General features: G+C 34.4%; 1 protein-coding gene across 1 annotated transcript in view; it reads right to left on the bottom strand.

The window, feature by feature from the left end:
* Positions 1–21,699: 21,699 nt before the first annotated feature.
* LOC105993453 overlaps positions 21,700–22,130 on the bottom strand; it is a 147,459-nt gene continuing 147,028 nt past the window's right edge. The window contains 1 exon segment of the mRNA XM_013026725.1: positions 21,700–21,739. Coding sequence (XP_012882179.1) covers positions 21,700–21,739 — 40 coding nt within the window.

Below are 22,130 nucleotides of genomic sequence, written 5' to 3'. Positions count from 1 at the left end.
GCAGAACACATTTACATTTGAAAGGGTCTGGTTCAATCCTCAGAGCCTTAAATTAAACAAATTACATAGAATAGAGAAAGATATTACAGACACTACATTTTTTTCTCTTCTCATTGTTGATAACTGATGTCTTATAAATCCAGTAATAAAAATACTGAAATTTCTGAGCTAACTGATATGTGAAGATAACAAATACAATAGCATTCTTTAACTTGAACACTATATTGAGTATGAAAAGTAAATGGACATGAATCTTTATGTTACAAATCAACAACCGAAAAGTCAAAGCAATTAGGTTTTAATTTATTAACATTTTTATATCCATAATTATGGTTTTCTTACCAGTGAAATCTTCATCATCACCTTGAAATGAATATTTCTTTGGACGTACTACAAATTCAGTCTTTTCTGGATCAGGATCCTGACCGAAAAACTCACCAGTTAGATTAACAACTAGTTTCTCATCTAATCTCTTTTTCGTCTGACATTTTATAACTACAGGAAAAAATGAAATGTTTCTGGTTAATTTAACTATTAGGTTTTATGGCAAATACCATGATTGAAGATAATTATTATGTCTTGAAAAATAAAACTTCCTTTGACATCATTTAAATTGTCACTGAATGTGGTATTCACAGAGGTATTCAATGAAAATTCAAAACTTTTATAAACTCCAGGTTGCATATGGTAGAACACGCCTGTAATTCTAGCTATGCTGGATATTGAAGAACAGAAGTATGAATTATAAACCATCCTTGGCAAAGTTATTAAGACCTTATCTCAAGCACACAATACAAACAAAAAAGGACTGAGTCATAGCTCAAGCGGTGTATGTGTGCTTCCCTAGCATGCCAAAGATTCTAGGTTCAGTTTCCAGTCCAACAAAACTGAACAAAACAAAACAAAACACAACAGAGCCCTTTGAAGAAAGCAACCACCACTAACAACAAAACAAACAAACACCTTATGTGCTTGCTAAGTCAGAGGTCCAAAGATCCAAAGCCCATAGTCCTTTGCTTTCTAGAGTGTTTCAGTACTTGATAGTTATGAAAAACTAATGCTTAGAGACTGTGTTATATTAAATTTCTTTATATAGTTAGGTGGACTTTCATTTCTTAGGCCAATTTTGGGAAGAAAACATGAAAATCAAGAAATATGGAAGAAGGAAAGAAAATATTCAGAAAAAACAAACAAAAACTAGAGAGAAACATAGGAAATGGAAGCAAAAAAAGAGATCACAGGAAAATAAAAGCATGCAAGGAATGGGTTTTTACTTTATGTTCATGTAGGCAAAATAAACTTCTCTGAAAACTTTAGTGTATTTGAACTGGTTTTGTAGAATATTGTAAAGCTTCTTTTTTATATCCAGGACAACTTAAGAAATGAGTCAGCTACCTTACAGGGCAGTTCTTAGATGAGACATAATTTGATGGAAAATTATTTAAAATGACTCAAGAACAAAAGTATCAAAGAATTTTACAGATATAGTAAAGCACTCTTTGAGATGAAAGGGTCTGAAGTTAATTTCATTTCAACTTGAGTTGACCTCTGGGTCTCCCCAGTATTAGACTGATTAGTGGGAAAGAGGTTGATGTTCCAGCTATATTTGTTTTAAAAACGCAATTTTGTAATCTGTGGAGAAGAGATGGAATTGGATGATGGATAAAATTGCCTATTATTTTGACTACAGTATAGTTACCTGGAGGATCTTTGGGAAGTGGCGCTTGTGGAAGTCCAATAATAGGGTACATCCAGTTTATTTTTGAGACTTCTCCAGTATCTGTTGCCATAAGTCTAGTTAAACATGAAAATGTTAAAAGTAAAGAAAATCACTTTAAATATCCAATAAACAGTTATTTATTAACCTAATGGCATTTTAATAAAGTTTACAGATTTAGACTTAGACAATGACAGGTTTAAACAATATTAAACATTTTTTGTAAGTGTTGATTTTTGTCAGTTGTGAGGCTTGAACTCTGGGCCTGGACACTGTCCCTCAGCTCTTTGGCTCAAGGCTAGGGCTCTACCACTTGAGCCACAGCTCCACTTCCAGTTTTCTGGTGGTTTATTGGAGATAAGAGTCTCACAGACTTTCTTGCCCTGGCTGGCTCTGAACCACAATTCTCAGATCTCAGCCTCCTGAGTAGCCACCAGCGCCCAGCTATACACACTTTTGAGCAAACCTTAGAAAATGATCACAAAAAACCCATCAGGGAGCTTTTAATTGCTTCTTTTAAAGAGGGAAATTAGATGTAATGATGGAACTAAATTCTGATTAATGAGAGGTAATACAGAACTCATCAATTTTGTTTTAATTTAGACAGGTAAAGTACACACGCATACACAAATATACACACACACAGACACACACAATCCCTTTAAGAACATGATTTCAAGCAGGGCACACCCCTAAACTTAGCTATTTAGGAAGCTGAGGTCCAGAGAATAGAGGTTCAAAGATAGCCTGTGCAGAAATGAATGAAAGACTCCATTTCCAATTAACCAACAGACAGAAAGTGGGCTGGAGGTATGGTTCAAGTGGCACAGTGCCAGCTGTGAGCAAGCAAGCTGAGCAAGTGAGCTTGAGGCACCAGGATCAAACCCTAGTACCACAAAATAAAAATAACAAAAGAAGAGTATTTTAGCAATCAATGAGGCATTTACTGTAAGGGGAAATCAGTTAAAAGACAGGACATATTTCTAAGTTCATCTTACATTTTTTTTGTTGATAGGGCTTGAACTCGGGACCTGGAGGCACTGTCACTGAGCTCATTTTGCTCAAAGCTAGTGCTCAAACACTTTGAGCCACAGCTCACCTTCTAGTTTTCTGGTGGTATCTGGAGATAAAGAATCTAATAGTCTTTCCTACCCAGGCTGGCTTTGAACCATAATCCTCAGATCTCAGCCTCCTGAGTAGCTAGAATTACAGGTGTGAGCCTTCAGTGCCTGGCTCCAACCTACATTATTAGGACACAAATCAGGTGTTACTGATCATTTCGAAGGTAGAGTTTAAGTGAAGTATAAGACACTGCAAAAGCAGGACCATGTCATGTCACTTGATCCTATCCAAAGAAGGGCTCAATGGTTTTCTGTTGCACTAACATGATATAAGGCAGCTAACATAACCGCCTTCAAATTATCCATAATATCAAGATTTTATGGGCTTCTTATTCTCATTTTTCTCATGACTCTACAATTTATGTAGCTGATGTGACTCTGAAGAGGAAGTATGGTAATAAGTCTGGCAGAATGGATACTGATAGGACCAAGTTCTTTTAGATTACAACTTCTGGAGCATCATTTAATTAAATTATAAAAGCAGAAAAATATTTAAACTTTTCACTATTATTGGACTTTGATAAACTTTCAGCTAGGCAAAACGTGTAAGTTACCTGCATTCTGGCAATCACACAGTATCCCTTGATCATAGCAGTCTTTTGTCAGGATGTCATATCCACCTGGTACAATGTCATCATTGGCGAATGCTAGTATCAAACGTTCTATGCTTTGTCCAGATAAACTGCTGCAGTTATACTCAGGATATTGATTATTATTGTCCTAGCAATTACTATTTTTCCAGATAGAAATGAGTCCCTTTGCGTGCCTTTGACCAATTAATTGATGGCAATATTTAAGGTTGAAATTTTCTTTCTCTGACTACATGAAATTTCAGCATTTTGGAGACTGGGAAATCATGAGCTTTATGTTATATATGTATCACATGCAAAAGAAAACTATGTTATCAGTGGCAGTTAAAACAGAAATCTTTGTCTCTTAATGTTTTTTATTTCAATGTTACCTTTGCAGGCGTTTATCCAAGTCATCAAAATTGTCAACAGGCCAATTTTCTCCATTTGCTCTTCTAGCTTGAACCACGAGTATTGTTTTGTATAGTCTCATACGTGTTGGTTTGAATACCACTGGAAAATCTATATGTCCCTTAGGACGCAAGCGAATATCCACTTAATAGAGGAAAATGATTTTAAACATGGTTAGTATATACAGAATGTAATTTTATCAGCACAAGTAAGCACTCATTTTGCCAAAATTGCTTCTGAACAAAAACAAAATACATCATACCAATTGTCATTTTTCTTCACTACTTTTACTCAATGTCATTAACCCTAGACAGGTGAGAACATTGACAGCTGTGACATTGGTCTTGACATATTGTATTCATAACTGATTCGGTGAATGGGAACTCATTTGTACAGCTACTTAAACATAATAAAATAATAAGAAGAATATATTATTTTTAGAAACCACATTTTATTGGAGACAAGAAATTTTTCTCCTGAGGATGCTGGGTAGACAATCTGAGGAAATGTTGAAAAGATTTTTTTTTTAAAAGCTGAAGCTTCCCAGAGTGATAAAACATAAAAACGCAAGTTTTTTATTCTCACCACATCTTAGGGAGGAAAAAGCATAGCAGTTTGTTTTTTAAATAAGAGGTTTTGCTATAGCAGTTTTTTTTGTTGTTGTTGTTCATTTTTGTCAGTCATGGGGCCTGAACTCTGGGCCTGGGCGCTGTCCCTCAACTCTTCAGCTCCAGGCTAGCACTCTACCACTTGAGCCACAGCGCCACTTAGAGTTTTCTGGTGGCTTATTGGAGATCAGAGTTTTGAGAACTTTCCTTCCCAGGCTGGCTTTGAGCTGTGATCCTCAGATCTCAGCCTCCTGAGTAGCTAAGATTACAGGTGTGAGCCACCAGCGCCCAGCTAGCATAGTAGTTGTATAGAAAGGAAACAACTTTTGGCCCTTTGGTTTCTTTTATATAATTTTTTTTCTTTTTCTTTTGTCCATCATGGGACTTGAACTCTGGGCTTGGGTGCTGTCCCTGTGCTCTTCAGCTCAATGCAAGCACTCTACCACTTGAGCCACAGCACCATTTCCCATATAATTTTTCTAGGGGTACATATGCAAGTCTCTGCTTGGGGCCCCCAGATTGCTGGTGTTTACCATTAAACCTGTAATTTACTTTTTGAGTCAAAGGTTATTTGTTAAGGAAGTGGAGTGGGGCAGAACCTTGTCTTAGTTATGAAAAATGGAAGGTAAAAATACTTGAAAATATTTTCTGTGTTCTGGTAGATTTGAATTTTTCAACTTCTACTATTTCTAAGAACCAAGAAACTTGTTACATGTGGACCCAGTTGGACCTCAATTCAGTATCTCTACTACTCATTTATTCTATCTGAGTTATGGTTCAAAAAGGTGCTTTCATAACTACTTATAAGATTCAGAAGCAAATTCTTAGAAGATGATGTACTTTAAGCCATTTTTTAACAATGACTTTGCATGTTATGGGTATGTACCTAAAATTTGAAGATTAAAACTATTCAGAGCCATAATAAGGGATTATTGCCCATACTTTAAAAATCCTTTGTTATAAAACTGATGATAATCATATCCATTTTATCTCAGATGAAAATTCTAAATTAACCTGGCACCAGTTTCTCATGCTTTTTGTATTAACTATTCAAGAGGCTAATATCAGAGGATAAATCAGAGCAAAAAAAAGTCCACAAGACTCAATCTCTCATTAACCAGCAAAATGTTGGATTGGAAGCATGGTTCAAGTGGTAGAGTACCAGCTGTGAGCAAGCTAGCCAACTGTGTGTGAAGCCTTCAGTTCAAACCTTGGTATTAGCACATGCATCAATATTCACACACACACACACACACACAAACACAAATTAAATTATTAAGGCAGTAAGAATAGAAAGAAACAGGTACTGGTGTCTCATGCCTATAATCCTAGCTACTCAGGAGGCTGAGATCTGAGGATTGTGGTTCAAAGCCAGACCAGGCAGGAAAGTACATGAAACTCATACCTCCAAATAACCACCAGAAACCCAAAAGTGGCGCTGTGGCACAAAGTTTTAGATCACTAACCTTGACTGAAAAAGCTCAGTGACAGTATCCAGGCCCTGAGTTAAAGTACCATGAATAAAAGAATAGAAAGAGAGGCTGGATGTGGTAGCTCATGGGGGTAATCCCAGTATCTGAGTGACTAAGGTAGGAGGTTAGTGAGTTCAAGGTCCCTGAGCTACATAGCAACATCTTGTTTCAAAAGAAAGAATGACCAATGCAACAGCAATATACACAAGACAAAATGTTGGAAATGATCTGTTTAACTTGGGGGTGGGGGGAGGGAAGGTAGGAGAAAAATGAGGGAAGAGGTAACAAATTTGACAAGAAATGTAGGTATTACCCTACTTATGTAACTGTAACCCCTCTGTACATCACCTTAACAATAAGAAAAAAAAGTAAAAGGAAAAAGAAAGAAAGAAAGAAAGATCTGGGAGCCAGTGGTTCTTGCATATAATCCTAGCTACTCAGGAAGCTGAGATCTGAGGATTGCAGTTCTAAGCCAGCCTGGGCAGGAAAGTTTTATCTCCAATAAATTATTCAGAAAAAGCCAAAAGTGGCATTGTGGCTCAAGTGGTAGAATGTTATCTTTGAATCCACAGAAGCTTAGGAACAGCACCTAGGCCCTGAGTTCAAGGTCCAGGACTGGCAGAAAAGAGAGAGAGAGAGAGAGACAGACAGAGACAGAAACAGACAGAGACATTGATAAACAGAGACAGACAGAGAGACAGAGGACAGACAGACAGAGAAAGAAGGGAGGAGAGAGGGAGGGAGGGAAAAGAGAGAATGTTGGAGAAAATAGAAGGGAAGAAAGAAAGAAAGAGAAAGGGAAGAAGGATGCAGAGGAAAGAGAAATGAGAGAGAGAGAGAGAGAGAGAGAGAGAGAGAGAGAGATCTTGTACTCTACAGCCAAACTGCAATTAGAATTCAAATTGTATTCAGTACATATTTAAAGTTACTCTTTTGAGATCTCTTTTGACCAAACGTGTGAGAAAATTTTACACATTATATCTTCTTTGCAATGCAGAGATTGTACAGTGTTTTAATGGCTATGAGGTTTCCTGTCTTTATGAAGAAAATCTCAAAAGAGAGTATGTCCAAAATGGCTGAATAAGGGTCTCTATCCTCACTTCCATCACAGAAAAGAGTCAGAGCAAACAAGGAAAGACTTCATTTCATGGCAAATGATGGAGAGAAACACAAACGCTATAATGCAGGAAGTGAGTGACAGGAATCATAATGTTATGGAGTCTCAGGAGAGGAGCACGAAGTATAAACATGATTACTAAGATAAATTTTATGCCATGAACAAAACACTTGGAAACTTAAGTATTATGTTTTCTTAACAATACATTAGCAACAATGAAAACAAATTATGCTCAAATAAATAACGCTTTGAATGTAAACATTCAAAGTACTGGCTCAAATGGGTAAAAAAAAATCCACTGAGAATGCTGATGAAAGCAAGATTTCTGTCATTGAAGACAGTAGAGCATATGCTATGCAACCACTGACAGGAGAGAAAAGACTCCAGTTTTACATGAGTTTTTGAATAGAGTATTTTAATATTCCTTTCATTCTTACTACTTTTTGTATATTAAACAATACACATTTGTTGAGATGTATTTGTATTTGATAATTCATGAAAGCAAAGCAAGCCAGATCCAAAGAAATGTAGATTGCATGGTTTTCTTCATTTGCAATAATTAGAATATGTCTATGATATTCTTAGCAGAGAATCACAATAACCCAATCACTAGGTGCATATGACCATATATAATGAAGCCTATCAAACTGAACTGCAAGAATTGGAAACAAGGTTTTTACCATGTACTGTTTGCAGTTATTTCTATTTTTCTTTCAGTTTTCTGTACCCCTTTATCTTATATATATTTATCTGATCCCTACTATTCTTTTTTTTTCTCTTTTGTCAGTCGTGGGGCCTGAACTCTGGGCCTGGGCATTTGACCCTCAGCTCTTCAGCTCAAGGCTAGCACCCTACCATTTGAGCCACAGTGCCACTTCCAGCTTTTTTTCTTTTTGCTTATGTGGTGCTGAGGAATCAAACCCAGGGGCTCATGCATGCAAGACAAGCACTCTACCACTGAGCCACCTTCCCAGCCCTATTATCCCTACTATTCTGTAGAACATTTTCTTTATGCATTGAAAAGATACCTTAAGCTGTTTAAAAAATGATGTTATAGACTTGAATTTCTCAGAATGTGGCTGACTTTCATTAAAATTACCCACAGAAAATTTTAAGATAAAATACGATGTACTACCGACTATTTCTACACCATAGTAACTTATTGATCAACCATCACATTGCTTTTCCTCTACACTATATTAAGATACGTTCTAATATTCACTACTTCTGAGAAACAGAGAAAGTTATTTAAACTTGTAAATGGGACTTACACACAAAAAAATGGATCTATCTCAAGGTTTTCCTATGGCAAAAGTATTACTCCAGTTATAGTCAGAAAATTCCAGTTTTGTACAGTATTGTTTTATTCTGTCATAGAACTTAGTATTTCACTTACTTCTTCATAAAGACTTATGTGCTATGCATTCTCGCAAGCACTGGGGTAAAATAGTAAAGAACACAAATATGTTTTTCCTGAGTTATGCAATCCAGATTTTGTTGGGAGGTGAGGGACAAGAGTAGGAGTTATGAAATAGGTAATAGTTATAGTATAAAATAGAAAAATAATGTATTTGAGAATGAGGTAGCTATTGATGCAAGGTGTTCCAGAAGGCTCTTTTGATAAGGTGTCTCTTAAGCAAAGTGTCTAATGGAAAAAAAACTCATAGACCTTTGTATTGATACTGAAATAGCAGGAGGACACAGGACTGTAGAATTAGAGAAGAGGTTAAGGTTGTCCTTATCAGTATAGACGTTGTGTGAATAACTGAGAATCCATCGGCATGGAAGTGGATATGAATGAGGAAAGAAGGCTGAGCCCTGGATATCTAAAAAGTTAGAAGGATAAGAAAAGCAAAGGAGAATAAATAGGATTAGTAGAAGAGTAAGGATAATAATCAAGGGAGAAGTGAGTCCTGGCAGCCAGCAGTTTTCAATACACACACACATTATGAGTCACTAGCAATGGTATCATAAGGAATGAAACATATAATGTTTTGCAAGTGCTAATGCTAGAACTCTGTTGATTTATGTCTAGTGATTAACAATCATATAAATCATATAAATGTTGCAAATATTATGTTTTAAAATTAGAATATGGTTTTTATTGTTATAGTTTTGTGTGTGTGTGTGTGTGTGTGTGTGTGTGTAAGTATGCCGGTCCTGGGGCTTGAACTCAGGGCCTGTACACTGTCTTTAAGCATTTTTGCTCATGGCTGCTCTTCTCTTTTCCCCCTATTTCTTTTTTAAATTTTATTTTATTGTAAAGGTGATGTACAGAGGGGTTACAGTTACATAAGTAAGGTGGGCACATTTCTTGTCAAACAGTGTTTTCTCCTGCTTTCTCTCCTCCTCGACTCCCCTTTATCCCAAATTGTAAAGTTTATTTCCAACATAGTATCTTGTGAGTGTCACTATGGCATAGGTTCACCCTTTGTCCTTTGTCTCACCATTTTGTTGTTCCCCTTCCCTTCCCCAAATCAGATAACCATATATACCATTGATTTTGGTATTGTGTAATACCAAGATCAAAAACAGTGACAACAGGGGATAAACCAAAGAAAAAAATGAAAGTGAAAAGAAATAACCTCACACTGGACATTATAAAAAAAAACCCAAACTTCTTGTTTCCATATCTTGGGAGTTCATTTTGATTATCATCATTTTATATGGTCATAGGGACAAAGCTATTGAGCTACTTTGATCCTCTGCTAGGATGGCTACTCTGGTATCACTTGAAGTGCAGCTCCATTTCTGGCTTTTTGGTGCTTAATTAGAACTAAAGTCTCACAGATTTTGCTTCCCAGGCTGGCTTTAATCCAGGATCCTGAGATCTCAGCCTCTTGAATATCTAGGATTACAGATGTGGGCCACAGGTACCTAGCTATTTCTTTCTAATTTGATCTGGAGATTTCTTTGTTGACTAAGAAACAAGAAGTGACTCTCTTGAAGAGTCATGATAGGCAATAAATTTAGATGTGTGGAATAGAGATAGGGGGAGGGAGAAGGAGAGGGAGAGGGAGAGGGAGAAGGAGAAGGAGAAGGAGGAGAGGGAGGAGGAGGAGGAGAGGGAGAGGGAGAAAGAGAAGGAGAGGGAGAAGGAGAGGGAAAGATTCAGACTGACTATGGGACTATGCCTTTATTTCAGTCAATGGACATTATTCTATAGGTTTGTCTGAAGCAAGTGGCAATTAAAAAATATTCACAAAGGGAGCTAGTTATTTACATGATTCTTCTGTTGACTACGAGTAGGGTAGTCTATTACAGTGACTCTTATTTTTACCCTTTCTAATGTTCTTCTCCTTGTATTTCTAATCTTAATTTATTATTCCTTACATGTTTAGAGGGCATTTTAGCCATTCTTTTTAAGGGACGGTTCATTTTTGTTTCCTTTTCATTTGTCTGAGAATGTCTGCATCTTCCCTTTGTTCATAATGGATATATTATCAGAATATGGAACTCTCAGTTGACAGTTACTTCAGTACAGTACTTGAAAAATATGTATTACTTTTTGTGGCCTGTATGATTTCAGATGAGAAATTTTCTGTCACTTGAATTTGTGTTTTCCTATAAGTAACGTTACTTCTTCTTTCTAGCTCCTTTCAAGGCTTGTCATTAGTTTTCAGAAGTTTATGTCTTGCTATGAGTCTTTTTTCCCCCAAACTGATTGGAGTTTACTCAGCTTATTGAATCTGTATGGCATGCATTTAATCAAGTTCAGCAAGTGCTCAGACTATTTCTTTGAGTGCATTTTCAGCCTTTCTCTTCTTTCTCTAAAACTGTACAAATGTTAACTTTTTTGTTATCTTCTACAGATCCTTGGACCTCTGTTGACACTTTTTTCAGTCTAAGTTTTCTGCTGTTCAGATTATGTTTATTCTATCAAGCTTTCTTCACCTTCAATAATTCAATTTGCAGTCATCCTTTTTCCACTCTTGGGTCCATCCAATGAGACACTTATTTAACTTATTTTATTTAATAAATTCTACAATTTGTGTTTAGTTCTTTATTCCACTTGTACTTGAATCAAAGCTGGGCAAAGGTGGCTCACACCTATAATCCTAGTTACCCAGAAGGGCTGAGATCAGAGAATCACAGTTTGAAATCATCCCAGGCAGGAAAGTCTACCAAATATCACTAAAAAAGCTGGAAGCAGAGCTATGGCTCAAGTGGTAGAGCACTAGCCTCAAGTGAAAGACCTAAGGGATACTGGGGACTCTGAGTTCAAGGCCCAGTGTCAGTATAGAAACAAAAATCAATTAAACCCAATGATTTGGAAGAATTCGGGAGGCAAGAGGAAGGAGAGAAGTAAGAAGTATGAGATAGAGGAAAAAGAAGAGGAGGAGGTAGATGCACCTGCTCTTATTCTGAGTCTAAGGAGGTTAAAATATGCTTGTATATACAGCAATGTTCTCTTAGGGAAGTGAAGCTCCATGAAGGCACAGGAAACACCTGAAATGTTGATATAAGAGATAAGAGCATATTCCTGATGAAAGATCACAAGTTCAGCAGATAATGTGACAGTTTAGGTTTAAGCAAGGGATAAAAATTCAGGTTAAACAAAGGAAGCATACTATGCTGGAGGATATAATTTCGCAAGATGAGGGATGACCCAGAAGAACTGGCGTTCATATGGTAGAAGATTAAGGAAGGGACTAATCTATGAGATGCTCTAAATGAAAGAAAAATCTAATAGTAACAATAAATTTCATACCATAAATATCCATGCTAATGAAACTTTGCAAGTAAGACAGAATGACTAGCTTTGTAAATTTGCTTATGGCTTGAAAACAACTCACTATTGAACACTTAAGTAGTTATAGACCTAAAGAATGCATATGCTCTGCTGTATACAAGCCTAGTAATTGCAAAATCATTCCTCATCAAAGCATATATACTATGCATAGAATTTGCTAATATATCCAGGACTTGAGGGCTTAACTACCATTTGCCCAGTACTCCTATTAGTTTTCTTTCTGATAGAATTTGTGATAAATTTGTAGCAACATTTGTATGTGATCTTAATTTGAGCAACATTTCTTTCTTTCCTTCCTTCCTCTCTTTTCCTTTCTTTTCTTTCCTCTTTCTTTCTTTCTTTCTATCTTCCTTCCTTCCTTCCTTCCTTCCTTTCTTTCTTTGTTTCTTTCTTTCTTTCTTTTCTTCCTTCCTTTCTTTTCTTTCCTTCCTTCCTTTCCTTTCTTTCTTTCCTTTCTTCCTTCATTCCTTCCTTCCTTCCTTCCTTTCTTTCTTTCTTTCTTTGCTTTTCTTTTTTTTTCTTTTTTTTTTAATTTTTGTTGGCTGTGGGGCTTGAACTCTGGGCCTGGGCACTGTCCCTGAGCTCTTCAGCTCAAGGCTAGTGTTCCACTACTTGAGTCACAGCACCACTTCCAGTTTTCTGGTGGATAATTGGAGATAAGAGTCTCATAGACTTTCCTGCCAGGGCTGGCTTTGAACTGCAGTCCTCAGATTTCAGCCTCTTGAGTAGCTAGGATTAGAAGTGTGAGCCATCAGTGCCTGGCTATGAGCAACATTTAGTGATGGCTCCTTCTACTTCCTGATAAGGGTCAGGGAGTCCAGTACAGGCTCAGTTAAGCAGGACAGGATATCCAATATAGTTTCCACAGTTGAAAAAGAATAAAGGTGGAAAAAAGCAATGAGTGGGGTTTGTGTCTGGTCAAAATAAGGAAATCTGGAAAAAACATTTTTATAAAATATATTATCAATTCTAAGAGATAACTGAAAAAATATAAATCTAATCTTGTCTGTAAGATTATATTTTGATTTGCCCACAAAGCTGATAAAGCTAGAAAATTTCATTTGTGTGCTTATTTCCTACCTATTCGTGGTAGCATGACAACTTTTATCTTTTTTATCTTAATTTTAAACATATATATATGCACACACACATATATATGCACATATATATACATATATATGCACATATATATATTTATGGGATGTCAGCAAAATAAAAAGATAGCAGTTTCAGTTCAGGTGTAATTGAATTTTTGACACTTTAGGTAGAGCTCCAATTACATTTGACAGATTCATATTCATTTTCATTTTAAACTTCTTATGCGCCATTTTTTTGTGTGGTAGAATTTTTCACTTTACATTAAATAAAGGTTTGGAGTGATTGAATATTTTAATTAACCTCACTGCCTGAATACCATTTCTACCCTGGAATTAGAATCTGATAATACATTTTATAAATCAGTATAAAGCAAACATTCTGAGTAGCCTAATGTTTGTATAGCACAAAATAGGAATTTTGTTTTTAAGAATGTAACAGACACATAATAACAAATGGCTTAGCACATGTTTTAACTTGTCAAGCTCTAAGAATTAAAATGAAAATACTGTCTATAAGATCACATTTAATTTAAACTGCCACTATCCTTACTATCACTCTAAAACGTTTTGTACAGTTTCCATCTCTTGAGGCTCTTCTACAGAAACCTGATGAAGTTAATTTATTTTGTAGGTAGAATTGATGGAAACATTTTACTTCTCAACCATCTAATTTTGATCATGTATTAGTATACTTACATCTCTCAATTATGTATGTTGTATTTTTTGAGAACTCAGCAAGAATTATATTCCTGTGTGTTTAAATCTGGTGTATCTCCTGTGTTCATTTGATCTTTGTGTGTATCTTTATTCCACACAGCAAGTTTTATCCAGCACAAATCAGTGTGGCTAGAAACCTCTTTAGTATGAGTCTTCTAATTTTGCCTTTTTTTCAACAGAATTATTTTTTTATTCTAGCTCCTTTGTCTTTTCATTCATTTTAGAATCATTTTGCAATATCCATAAAAATCTAACAAGACTAAAATATATTTGATATGTGTCAATCATACTGGAGAATATTAATATTTTAACAATATTGTATGTTGCAATCAATGAACATACTGCATCTCTTATTCATTACACTTGTATTTCTTTTATTAATGGTTTGTAGTATTCAGTGTGCATACCCTGCAATATTTTGTTAATTTTTAATATAAAGGACTGAGGGTTCATTCTTGTTATTATAAATCACACTACAATGGTATGTTACTCAAATACATAAGTGTATTGGATTTTAATTCTATATTTTGAAAAGTAAAAATACTGAGAAAAAATGTACTTTTCAAAAAAGTTGATAACAGAATTTTGGCTACTTTCACTTTTATAAACATTTTGTTGCTTTGTAAACAAGTAGACATTAAAGACTTTAAAAGTTCAGTTTACCATTAGGTATTGCTTAGATTCTATGCAAAGTTATTTTTTGAAATTGTAATTTTTTTTGGGGGGGGTTGGTCGTAGGTCTGAACTCTGGGCCTGGGCGCTGTCCCTCAGCTCTTCAGCTCAAGGCCAGCACTCTACCACTTGAGCCACAGTGCCACTTCTGGCTTTTTTTTCCTGCTTATGTGGTGCTGAGGAATCGGACCCAGGGCCTCATGCATGCAAGGCTTTACCACTGAGCCACCTTCCCAGCCCGAAATTGTAATTTTTTGAGTTCAATGAAAATACCAACATCAACAGCTTTGGGTGAATTAATAAGATTTAAACACAATATGATACAATCTGACTATAACAAATATAACAAAATATTCAATCAATTTGGGGTGGATGGAAGTAGTTATTATGTATTTCACCTGGCATTTAAATACATTATATTAAAGTCATTAATATGTTATATTAATGATAAAATTGTTTTGTGATTTAAAACAATCATTATTTTAAATAACTTTATAGGAGCTTTAAAGTACTTTTATTATTGCATAGATTATTGCTATGCACATGGATAAATATATATGTGTACATATACATATATGCAAGTAGTGTTTCATAGAGTATCATATATGTTTCCTTATCCAAACAGTTTATTACTCTCATTCTTTGTGATTTTCTCTTACACCCATTGATTAAGTGGTTTATTTATTCAAGCATTCAAAATTTCAAAAGCAAGATGGCTCAGATTTGACCCCATAAGTTTAGGACCAATTTGAACAATACAAGAGTCAGTCTCCAAGGAGGTACAATTTAACAAAGCATTTCATGAATACCATGCATCTTGATCAGTGTCACCTCCTTCACCATTCTCACCCCCTTTCAACCCACTCCTTCCTGTATTTTTCTTAATTTACAACTAGTTAAAATAATGAAAATTTAAAAAATAAAATAAAATATATGAGCAAAAGGGCAACAGAGAGAAATCTTATGTTCTATGAAATAAAAAATAAAAATATAATAAATACAGTTATACTACCTATATTTCTCTATCAACTTACTAAAGCTTATTTCAAATTAGATTTTATATTGGTATAAAATATTAAATATACTATGCATATACATCTTTTTTTACATGAAGCCATACATAGATTATAAGGTAGATATGACATACCATGTTTATCACACAAAGGGCTAATCTCAAAACCATAATTCTCATAGATGAAGCTATCCAAACGGTCATCAAACACAATGTTCTTGGGCTCCTTCACATCTAAATAAAAATAAGGAACATTATACTCAATATCACATCAAGAGAAACAGTGGAAATAGAAATTGAATAAATACTTTTCTCTTATGGAAAACTTCTTAGGTGAATAAATAAGTATATTTTGACATGAAATTGAAGTGACATTTTTGAAGAACATAACTAGCATTATGTGATTTTTCTTTACAATATTAAAACCATAAATCCTGGTAATAAATTTTTGGAAATTGAATTTTAGCTATTGAAATGACATAGAATTAGGAATCTATTTGAATATACAATCTAATAATGGACTGGAATGCTTAATACATACATAGGTTTAAATATACAACAATAATTAATTCATATAGCAAAATAATTAAAATATAATTTAATAATTAAATTGAATATATTATATATCAACACAATGTAACATTGATAAAATTAAGCAATATACTAAAACATGTATTTAATAAATTTTCTTGAAATGAGATAGGTTCAGATGACATTAAATACATACATTGGAATTTCTACTTGTATCTGTTTCAAATGTTAATATATACTTTGAAGAGAATGTTAAAAATATTTACTAATAGAGGTGTGCAATTTTGAAAGATACTTTGTAGTCCCTGGGTAAAGATCAGCAGTTCAGAAAGTGTAGCTTCCAGACAACTTACATTGGAATAGCTTGTGATGGTAGAGTCTTACATAATGAGTCAGTATAACTGTGTACCTGTGACTCTAAATTTCATTGTTTCCAGTTATTGCTCACTGAATATTTAGTCCTGGCAGTCATTTGGGTAAAAGGATTTATAAATATTAAGGTTTCGAATGCTTTTTAAACATAAAGTAATCAAGAATTATCTTGAACTACTCATTTGAAATTGGCCATAATAATTATTCTGTATCTTGTTTTAAAATATTCTATACCCATAGTACAGTGGTGGTATTGGCTGAACTCAGAGCCTCGTGTCTACTATATAGATGCCATACCTTTTAAGGCATGACTCCAGCCCTTTTTTTGTTCCAGTTATCTTTATATTAAGTCTAGCTTAGACTGTGGTCCTTCTATTTATGCTTTCCACGGAGCTGGGTTGACAGGTACTTACCACCATGCCAGCTCTGGGAGTCTCTATAACTTTGGACAGGGTTGGCTTGGAAAGACTTTTTGATCTCCATTTGGGCAGCAGGTGAAATTGTAGGTGTAAGCAATCAGTGTTTGGCTCCAACATTAGCTTTTGAGTATGAGTAAAATATACTAAGACAATTCAATTAATCTGAGGTATTAAGAATCTGTTAATATATTTTAAAGCAACTTGTTCATAAATCTCAAATTTCACAATACTATTTATTACTACAAATACATAAAAACTTGAATGTCTGAGTTTGGCAGAGATTTTTTGAGTTTGTGGGAGTTTTTCTTATACCTATTTATCTCTCTGTGTATAAAGCCATACTCACCGTGATTGGCAATTTACAGTGATTACTACATATTTAACATAAATATTTATTCAACTCTGAATGTGCTTTACATAAAATTTTGAGGACCTCCAGGGACAGAATTTTTATAAAGTAATTCTACCATGTGAAATAAAATGCTATAAATATTCCCTTTCTGTGTCTCCTGAGGATTATTAATTTATCATAATTATGTGCATTATTACTTTACTGCTAGTGAATACCATAGAAACAATTAACCCTATGTCAACAAGAACTTATCATAGTACTTCGTTCACATTGATTGACCATCAAAGTAGAAGTAGATATTTGTAAAACTAATGCATTATGTTAATTAATATGTACATCTCTATCCTAAGGGCTATTTTCTTTTACCTTTCAAATAATTAGTATGTCTGCATTAATTACTGCTTCAGTCATTCATGTAATGCTTTAGCCATATAATCTGTACTGAAATTTTACATGCAAAATGCCATACAAAATCAGAAATAATGTATTTGTGTACATATTCATCAAATGTGAGATTGTTTTCAGATCAAAATATATGCAACTGAACACTTAGCTCCTACTTTATCAACATGTATGTTGAAATGAAAATATTCAGTTAGGAAGGAACAAATATATGAATTTAAGTAACCCATGGCATAGTCAAAATTAGCAGGTTTGGAATGTGGTTTTAGAAGCAAGGAAAAGAACATCTAATAAAGGCACATCTTGAAATTCATAATATGTGTGCGTTAGGATTTTATTTCTCATGTCAATTCAAATCACTGCTTCCCACTCATGGGTACTTTCCATTTCTCTAACTTTATTACTAACTAAGCAATTTGAGAGAACATGTAGCCTTGCTCAATGACTAGTGTCTATGGACTCAATTCTCACAGTTTCCTCTCACCAGTAATTATGTCTCCATCCCAAAACTTTAAAAGATATCACACACACAGATACACACACGCACATGTACATATACATATCCCAAGAAAAGAAGAATTGGAAGCATTTAGAAAATTGAAAGAAGATTAGAGATATAACTTGCACTTCGGAATGCGGTATAGCATGGGCATGACACATGGCATTTGCTCTGGGTAAGCCAAACTGTTTTTCCAGCAGTAAGTGTATGAAGAAAAAAAAAGAAGCAATAAAATTAGGCGTCACCGAACAAAAGCAGCCTAGATTCAAAAAGGCAATAGGTGTTCTTGACAACTAATATCAGAATGTTCTCCCAGACAGTGCAATGTGCCAAGAAAGCCTTGGATAAGATCTCCAACATATCATGAGAAATTCCTTAAAATATTTATGTATCATCAGATGTTGAGAGTATGTGGCATCAATATACAATGAAATTCCACAGAATGGAATTCTGTGTTTCAAGGCAGTTATAAATTTTAGTTACAATTTTGGTTCTTTTCAATTTAATCCATAGGTAGATTTTAGGGATCTTGTGGAAAAAAAAGATTTGTCTCTATTATGCATTACTAATATCATTTTGATCCTTTCATCACTTGAATTTATATTTTGTATGTTTAAGTGGGTAGTTGGTAAATTACTCTGACCTCTGAGAACCCGCTGTAAAAAGCAACCCAGAAATCTGGCTTTGTGGTCTGGGTTTTTATTCCAGCTCCATAATAGTAGTGCAAAAGTAACTCCGTGATCATAAGTAAGTTGCTAATTTTCCCTATTCTTCAAGTGTTTCATAGTTAAAACAGGATATAATATCCATTTCAGAGGGTTCCTGTCTTGGGGCTGCCTGAGAAACTGATATTTCAGAAGTAATCTCAGGAAATACCAGTAGTGGAATGCAGAAGTGAGATTTTTAAAAATGGAAAGACTTCAAGGAATGGTATATTATGACACAAGTTACTATTATGGGTAAACGAAGCCTAAGACAGATGTGAAACTGATAAATCAATGCAGAATACACATCTCAGAACTATACCACACAGGCACAGTGACAACTTGCCTGGCTTGGTAGAACAGGCTCTGACATCCAGAAAAAATACCTATAAAGGCTCACAGTTATTGACAATAGGAAGAAGGTCCAGATAAAGACCAAGGGAATAACATGTCCTGAGATAATTTAAAGAAATTATGAATGAAATAAGTAGTGGAGTAGTCATAAAGCATTAATTAGTAACTATTAAGTGTTACTTGACTAAATTACAAGTGTGTATCACCCATTCAATTACAAGTAAATGAACCAAACACTTCAACTAATGTCAGGGTTACATCTTCATGTGTAAAATAACAAGGATTTATTCCTGAGTGCAAGGCACACACACACGCGCGCGCGCACACACACACACACACACACACACACACACACACACACACAGATTCAGTACTGGAATGTTGTGATATCATCAAGTAACTTTTATGATCCATTAGAAATTTTACTATGTTTCCCTAAGGAAATCCTGCAACATCTCCAGGAATATTTACATCTTTCTTTGAAAGAAAGCAAGGGATATAGTCATATCATGACTTTCTTCATCTCTACTGTGGAATACTGTACCTATATTCATGTTTCCTTTATTTTACTTCCACTGGTATAAAGGAGGAAAGGTCTCTTCTTCATACTTACTATTTCTTCTACCTTGACAACTAGGATCCCTGTCAATCCAGAGCTTCAGATTCTAAGGTAACCTTACTTTGCTTATACCCTTAAACTTCTGCACAACTCTGAATTCTTCCTTCTGTTTGTACACATGCCCAAGTCTCTTCCATCTTAAAATGCTAACTTACTTGAGCGTGCAATATCGTTTACTTAAGACTGTCTAACTCTCTTAATCACAGAAGTACTTAAAAAAGACTTTTACACGAAATATTACCTTTAAACTTAACTTTTTTTCTTGCCAAGGTCATGAAGTATCTAACAGATAATGATATTCAGTGGCAACACTGATTAAAAATGCAATGATTTTATGATACAAATTTACTGCAGTCAAATTGATAGAGATTAAAGAGCTTGTTACTACTCGTAGTTTACAAAAGTTTAGGAAAGCAGGTAATATCATTAATGAACTCATAATGGCAATATGAATTGATACACAATAACCATTTGAAGTATTAAGTTGGATATTTATATCAAAAGTCTTAACCTATGTATATCTTCAGTAAAACCATTAGTAGTAGTTTTCATAGAAATAGTAGTACATTACTAGCTAAAATTTTTTTTGGGGGGGGGTCTGGTCATGGGGCCTGAACTCTGGGCCTGGGCGCTGTCCCTCAGCTCTTCAGCTCAAGGCTAGTGTTCCACTACTTGAGTCACAGCACCACTTCCAGTTTTCTGGTGGATAATTGGAGATAAGAGTCTCATAGACTTTCCTGCCAGGGCTGGCTTTGAACTGCAGTCCTCAGATTTCAGCCTCTTGAGTAGCTAGGATTAGAAGTGTGAGCCATCAGTGCCTGGCTATGAGCAACATTTAGTGATGGCTCCTTCTACTTCCTGATAAGGGTCAGGGAGTCCAGTACAGGCTCAGTTAAGCAGGACAGGATATCCAATATAGTTTCCACAGTTGAAAAAGAATAAAGGTGGAAAAAAGCAATGAGTGGGGTTTGTGTCTGGTCAAAATAAGGAAATCTGGAAAAAACATTTTTATAAAATATATTATCAATTCTAAGAGATAACTGAAAAAATATAAATCTAATCTTGTCTGTAAGATTATATTTTGATTTGCCCACAAAGCTGATAAAGCTAGAAAATTTCATTTGTGTGCTTATTTCCTACCTATTCGTGGTAGCATGACAACTTTTATCTTTTTTATCTTAATTTTAAACATATATATATGCACACACACATATATATGCACATATATATACATATATATGCACATATATATATTTATGGGATGTCAGCAAAATAAAAAGATAGCAGTTTCAGTTCAGGTGTAATTGAATTTTTGACACTTTAGGTAGAGCTCCAATTACATTTGACAGATTCATATTCATTTTCATTTTAAACTTCTTATGCGCCATTTTTTTGTGTGGTAGAATTTTTCACTTTACATTAAATAAAGGTTTGGAGTGATTGAATATTTTAATTAACCTCACTGCCTGAATACCATTTCTACCCTGGAATTAGAATCTGATAATACATTTTATAAATCAGTATAAAGCAAACATTCTGAGTAGCCTAATGTTTGTATAGCACAAAATAGGAATTTTGTTTTTAAGAATGTAACAGACACATAATAACAAATGGCTTAGCACATGTTTTAACTTGTCAAGCTCTAAGAATTAAAATGAAAATACTGTCTATAAGATCACATTTAATTTAAACTGCCACTATCCTTACTATCACTCTAAAACGTTTTGTACAGTTTCCATCTCTTGAGGCTCTTCTACAGAAACCTGATGAAGTTAATTTATTTTGTAGGTAGAATTGATGGAAACATTTTACTTCTCAACCATCTAATTTTGATCATGTATTAGTATACTTACATCTCTCAATTATGTATGTTGTATTTTTTGAGAACTCAGCAAGAATTATATTCCTGTGTGTTTAAATCTGGTGTATCTCCTGTGTTCATTTGATCTTTGTGTGTATCTTTATTCCACACAGCAAGTTTTATCCAGCACAAATCAGTGTGGCTAGAAACCTCTTTAGTATGAGTCTTCTAATTTTGCCTTTTTTTCAACAGAATTATTTTTTTATTCTAGCTCCTTTGTCTTTTCATTCATTTTAGAATCATTTTGCAATATCCATAAAAATCTAACAAGACTAAAATATATTTGATATGTGTCAATCATACTGGAGAATATTAATATTTTAACAATATTGTATGTTGCAATCAATGAACATACTGCATCTCTTATTCATTACACTTGTATTTCTTTTATTAATGGTTTGTAGTATTCAGTGTGCATACCCTGCAATATTTTGTTAATTTTTAATATAAAGGACTGAGGGTTCATTCTTGTTATTATAAATCACACTACAATGGTATGTTACTCAAATACATAAGTGTATTGGATTTTAATTCTATATTTTGAAAAGTAAAAATACTGAGAAAAAATGTACTTTTCAAAAAAGTTGATAACAGAATTTTGGCTACTTTCACTTTTATAAACATTTTGTTGCTTTGTAAACAAGTAGACATTAAAGACTTTAAAAGTTCAGTTTACCATTAGGTATTGCTTAGATTCTATGCAAAGTTATTTTTTGAAATTGTAATTTTTTTTGGGGGGGGTTGGTCGTAG

This window comes from Dipodomys ordii, unplaced genomic scaffold (genome assembly GCF_000151885.1).
Source record: "Dipodomys ordii isolate 6190 unplaced genomic scaffold, Dord_2.0 Scaffold96, whole genome shotgun sequence".
Classification (NCBI taxonomy): domain Eukaryota; kingdom Metazoa; phylum Chordata; class Mammalia; order Rodentia; family Heteromyidae; genus Dipodomys; species Dipodomys ordii.
The sequence above is the reverse complement of the archived record's forward strand: the minus strand, read 5'-3'. Positions and strand labels throughout refer to the sequence as shown.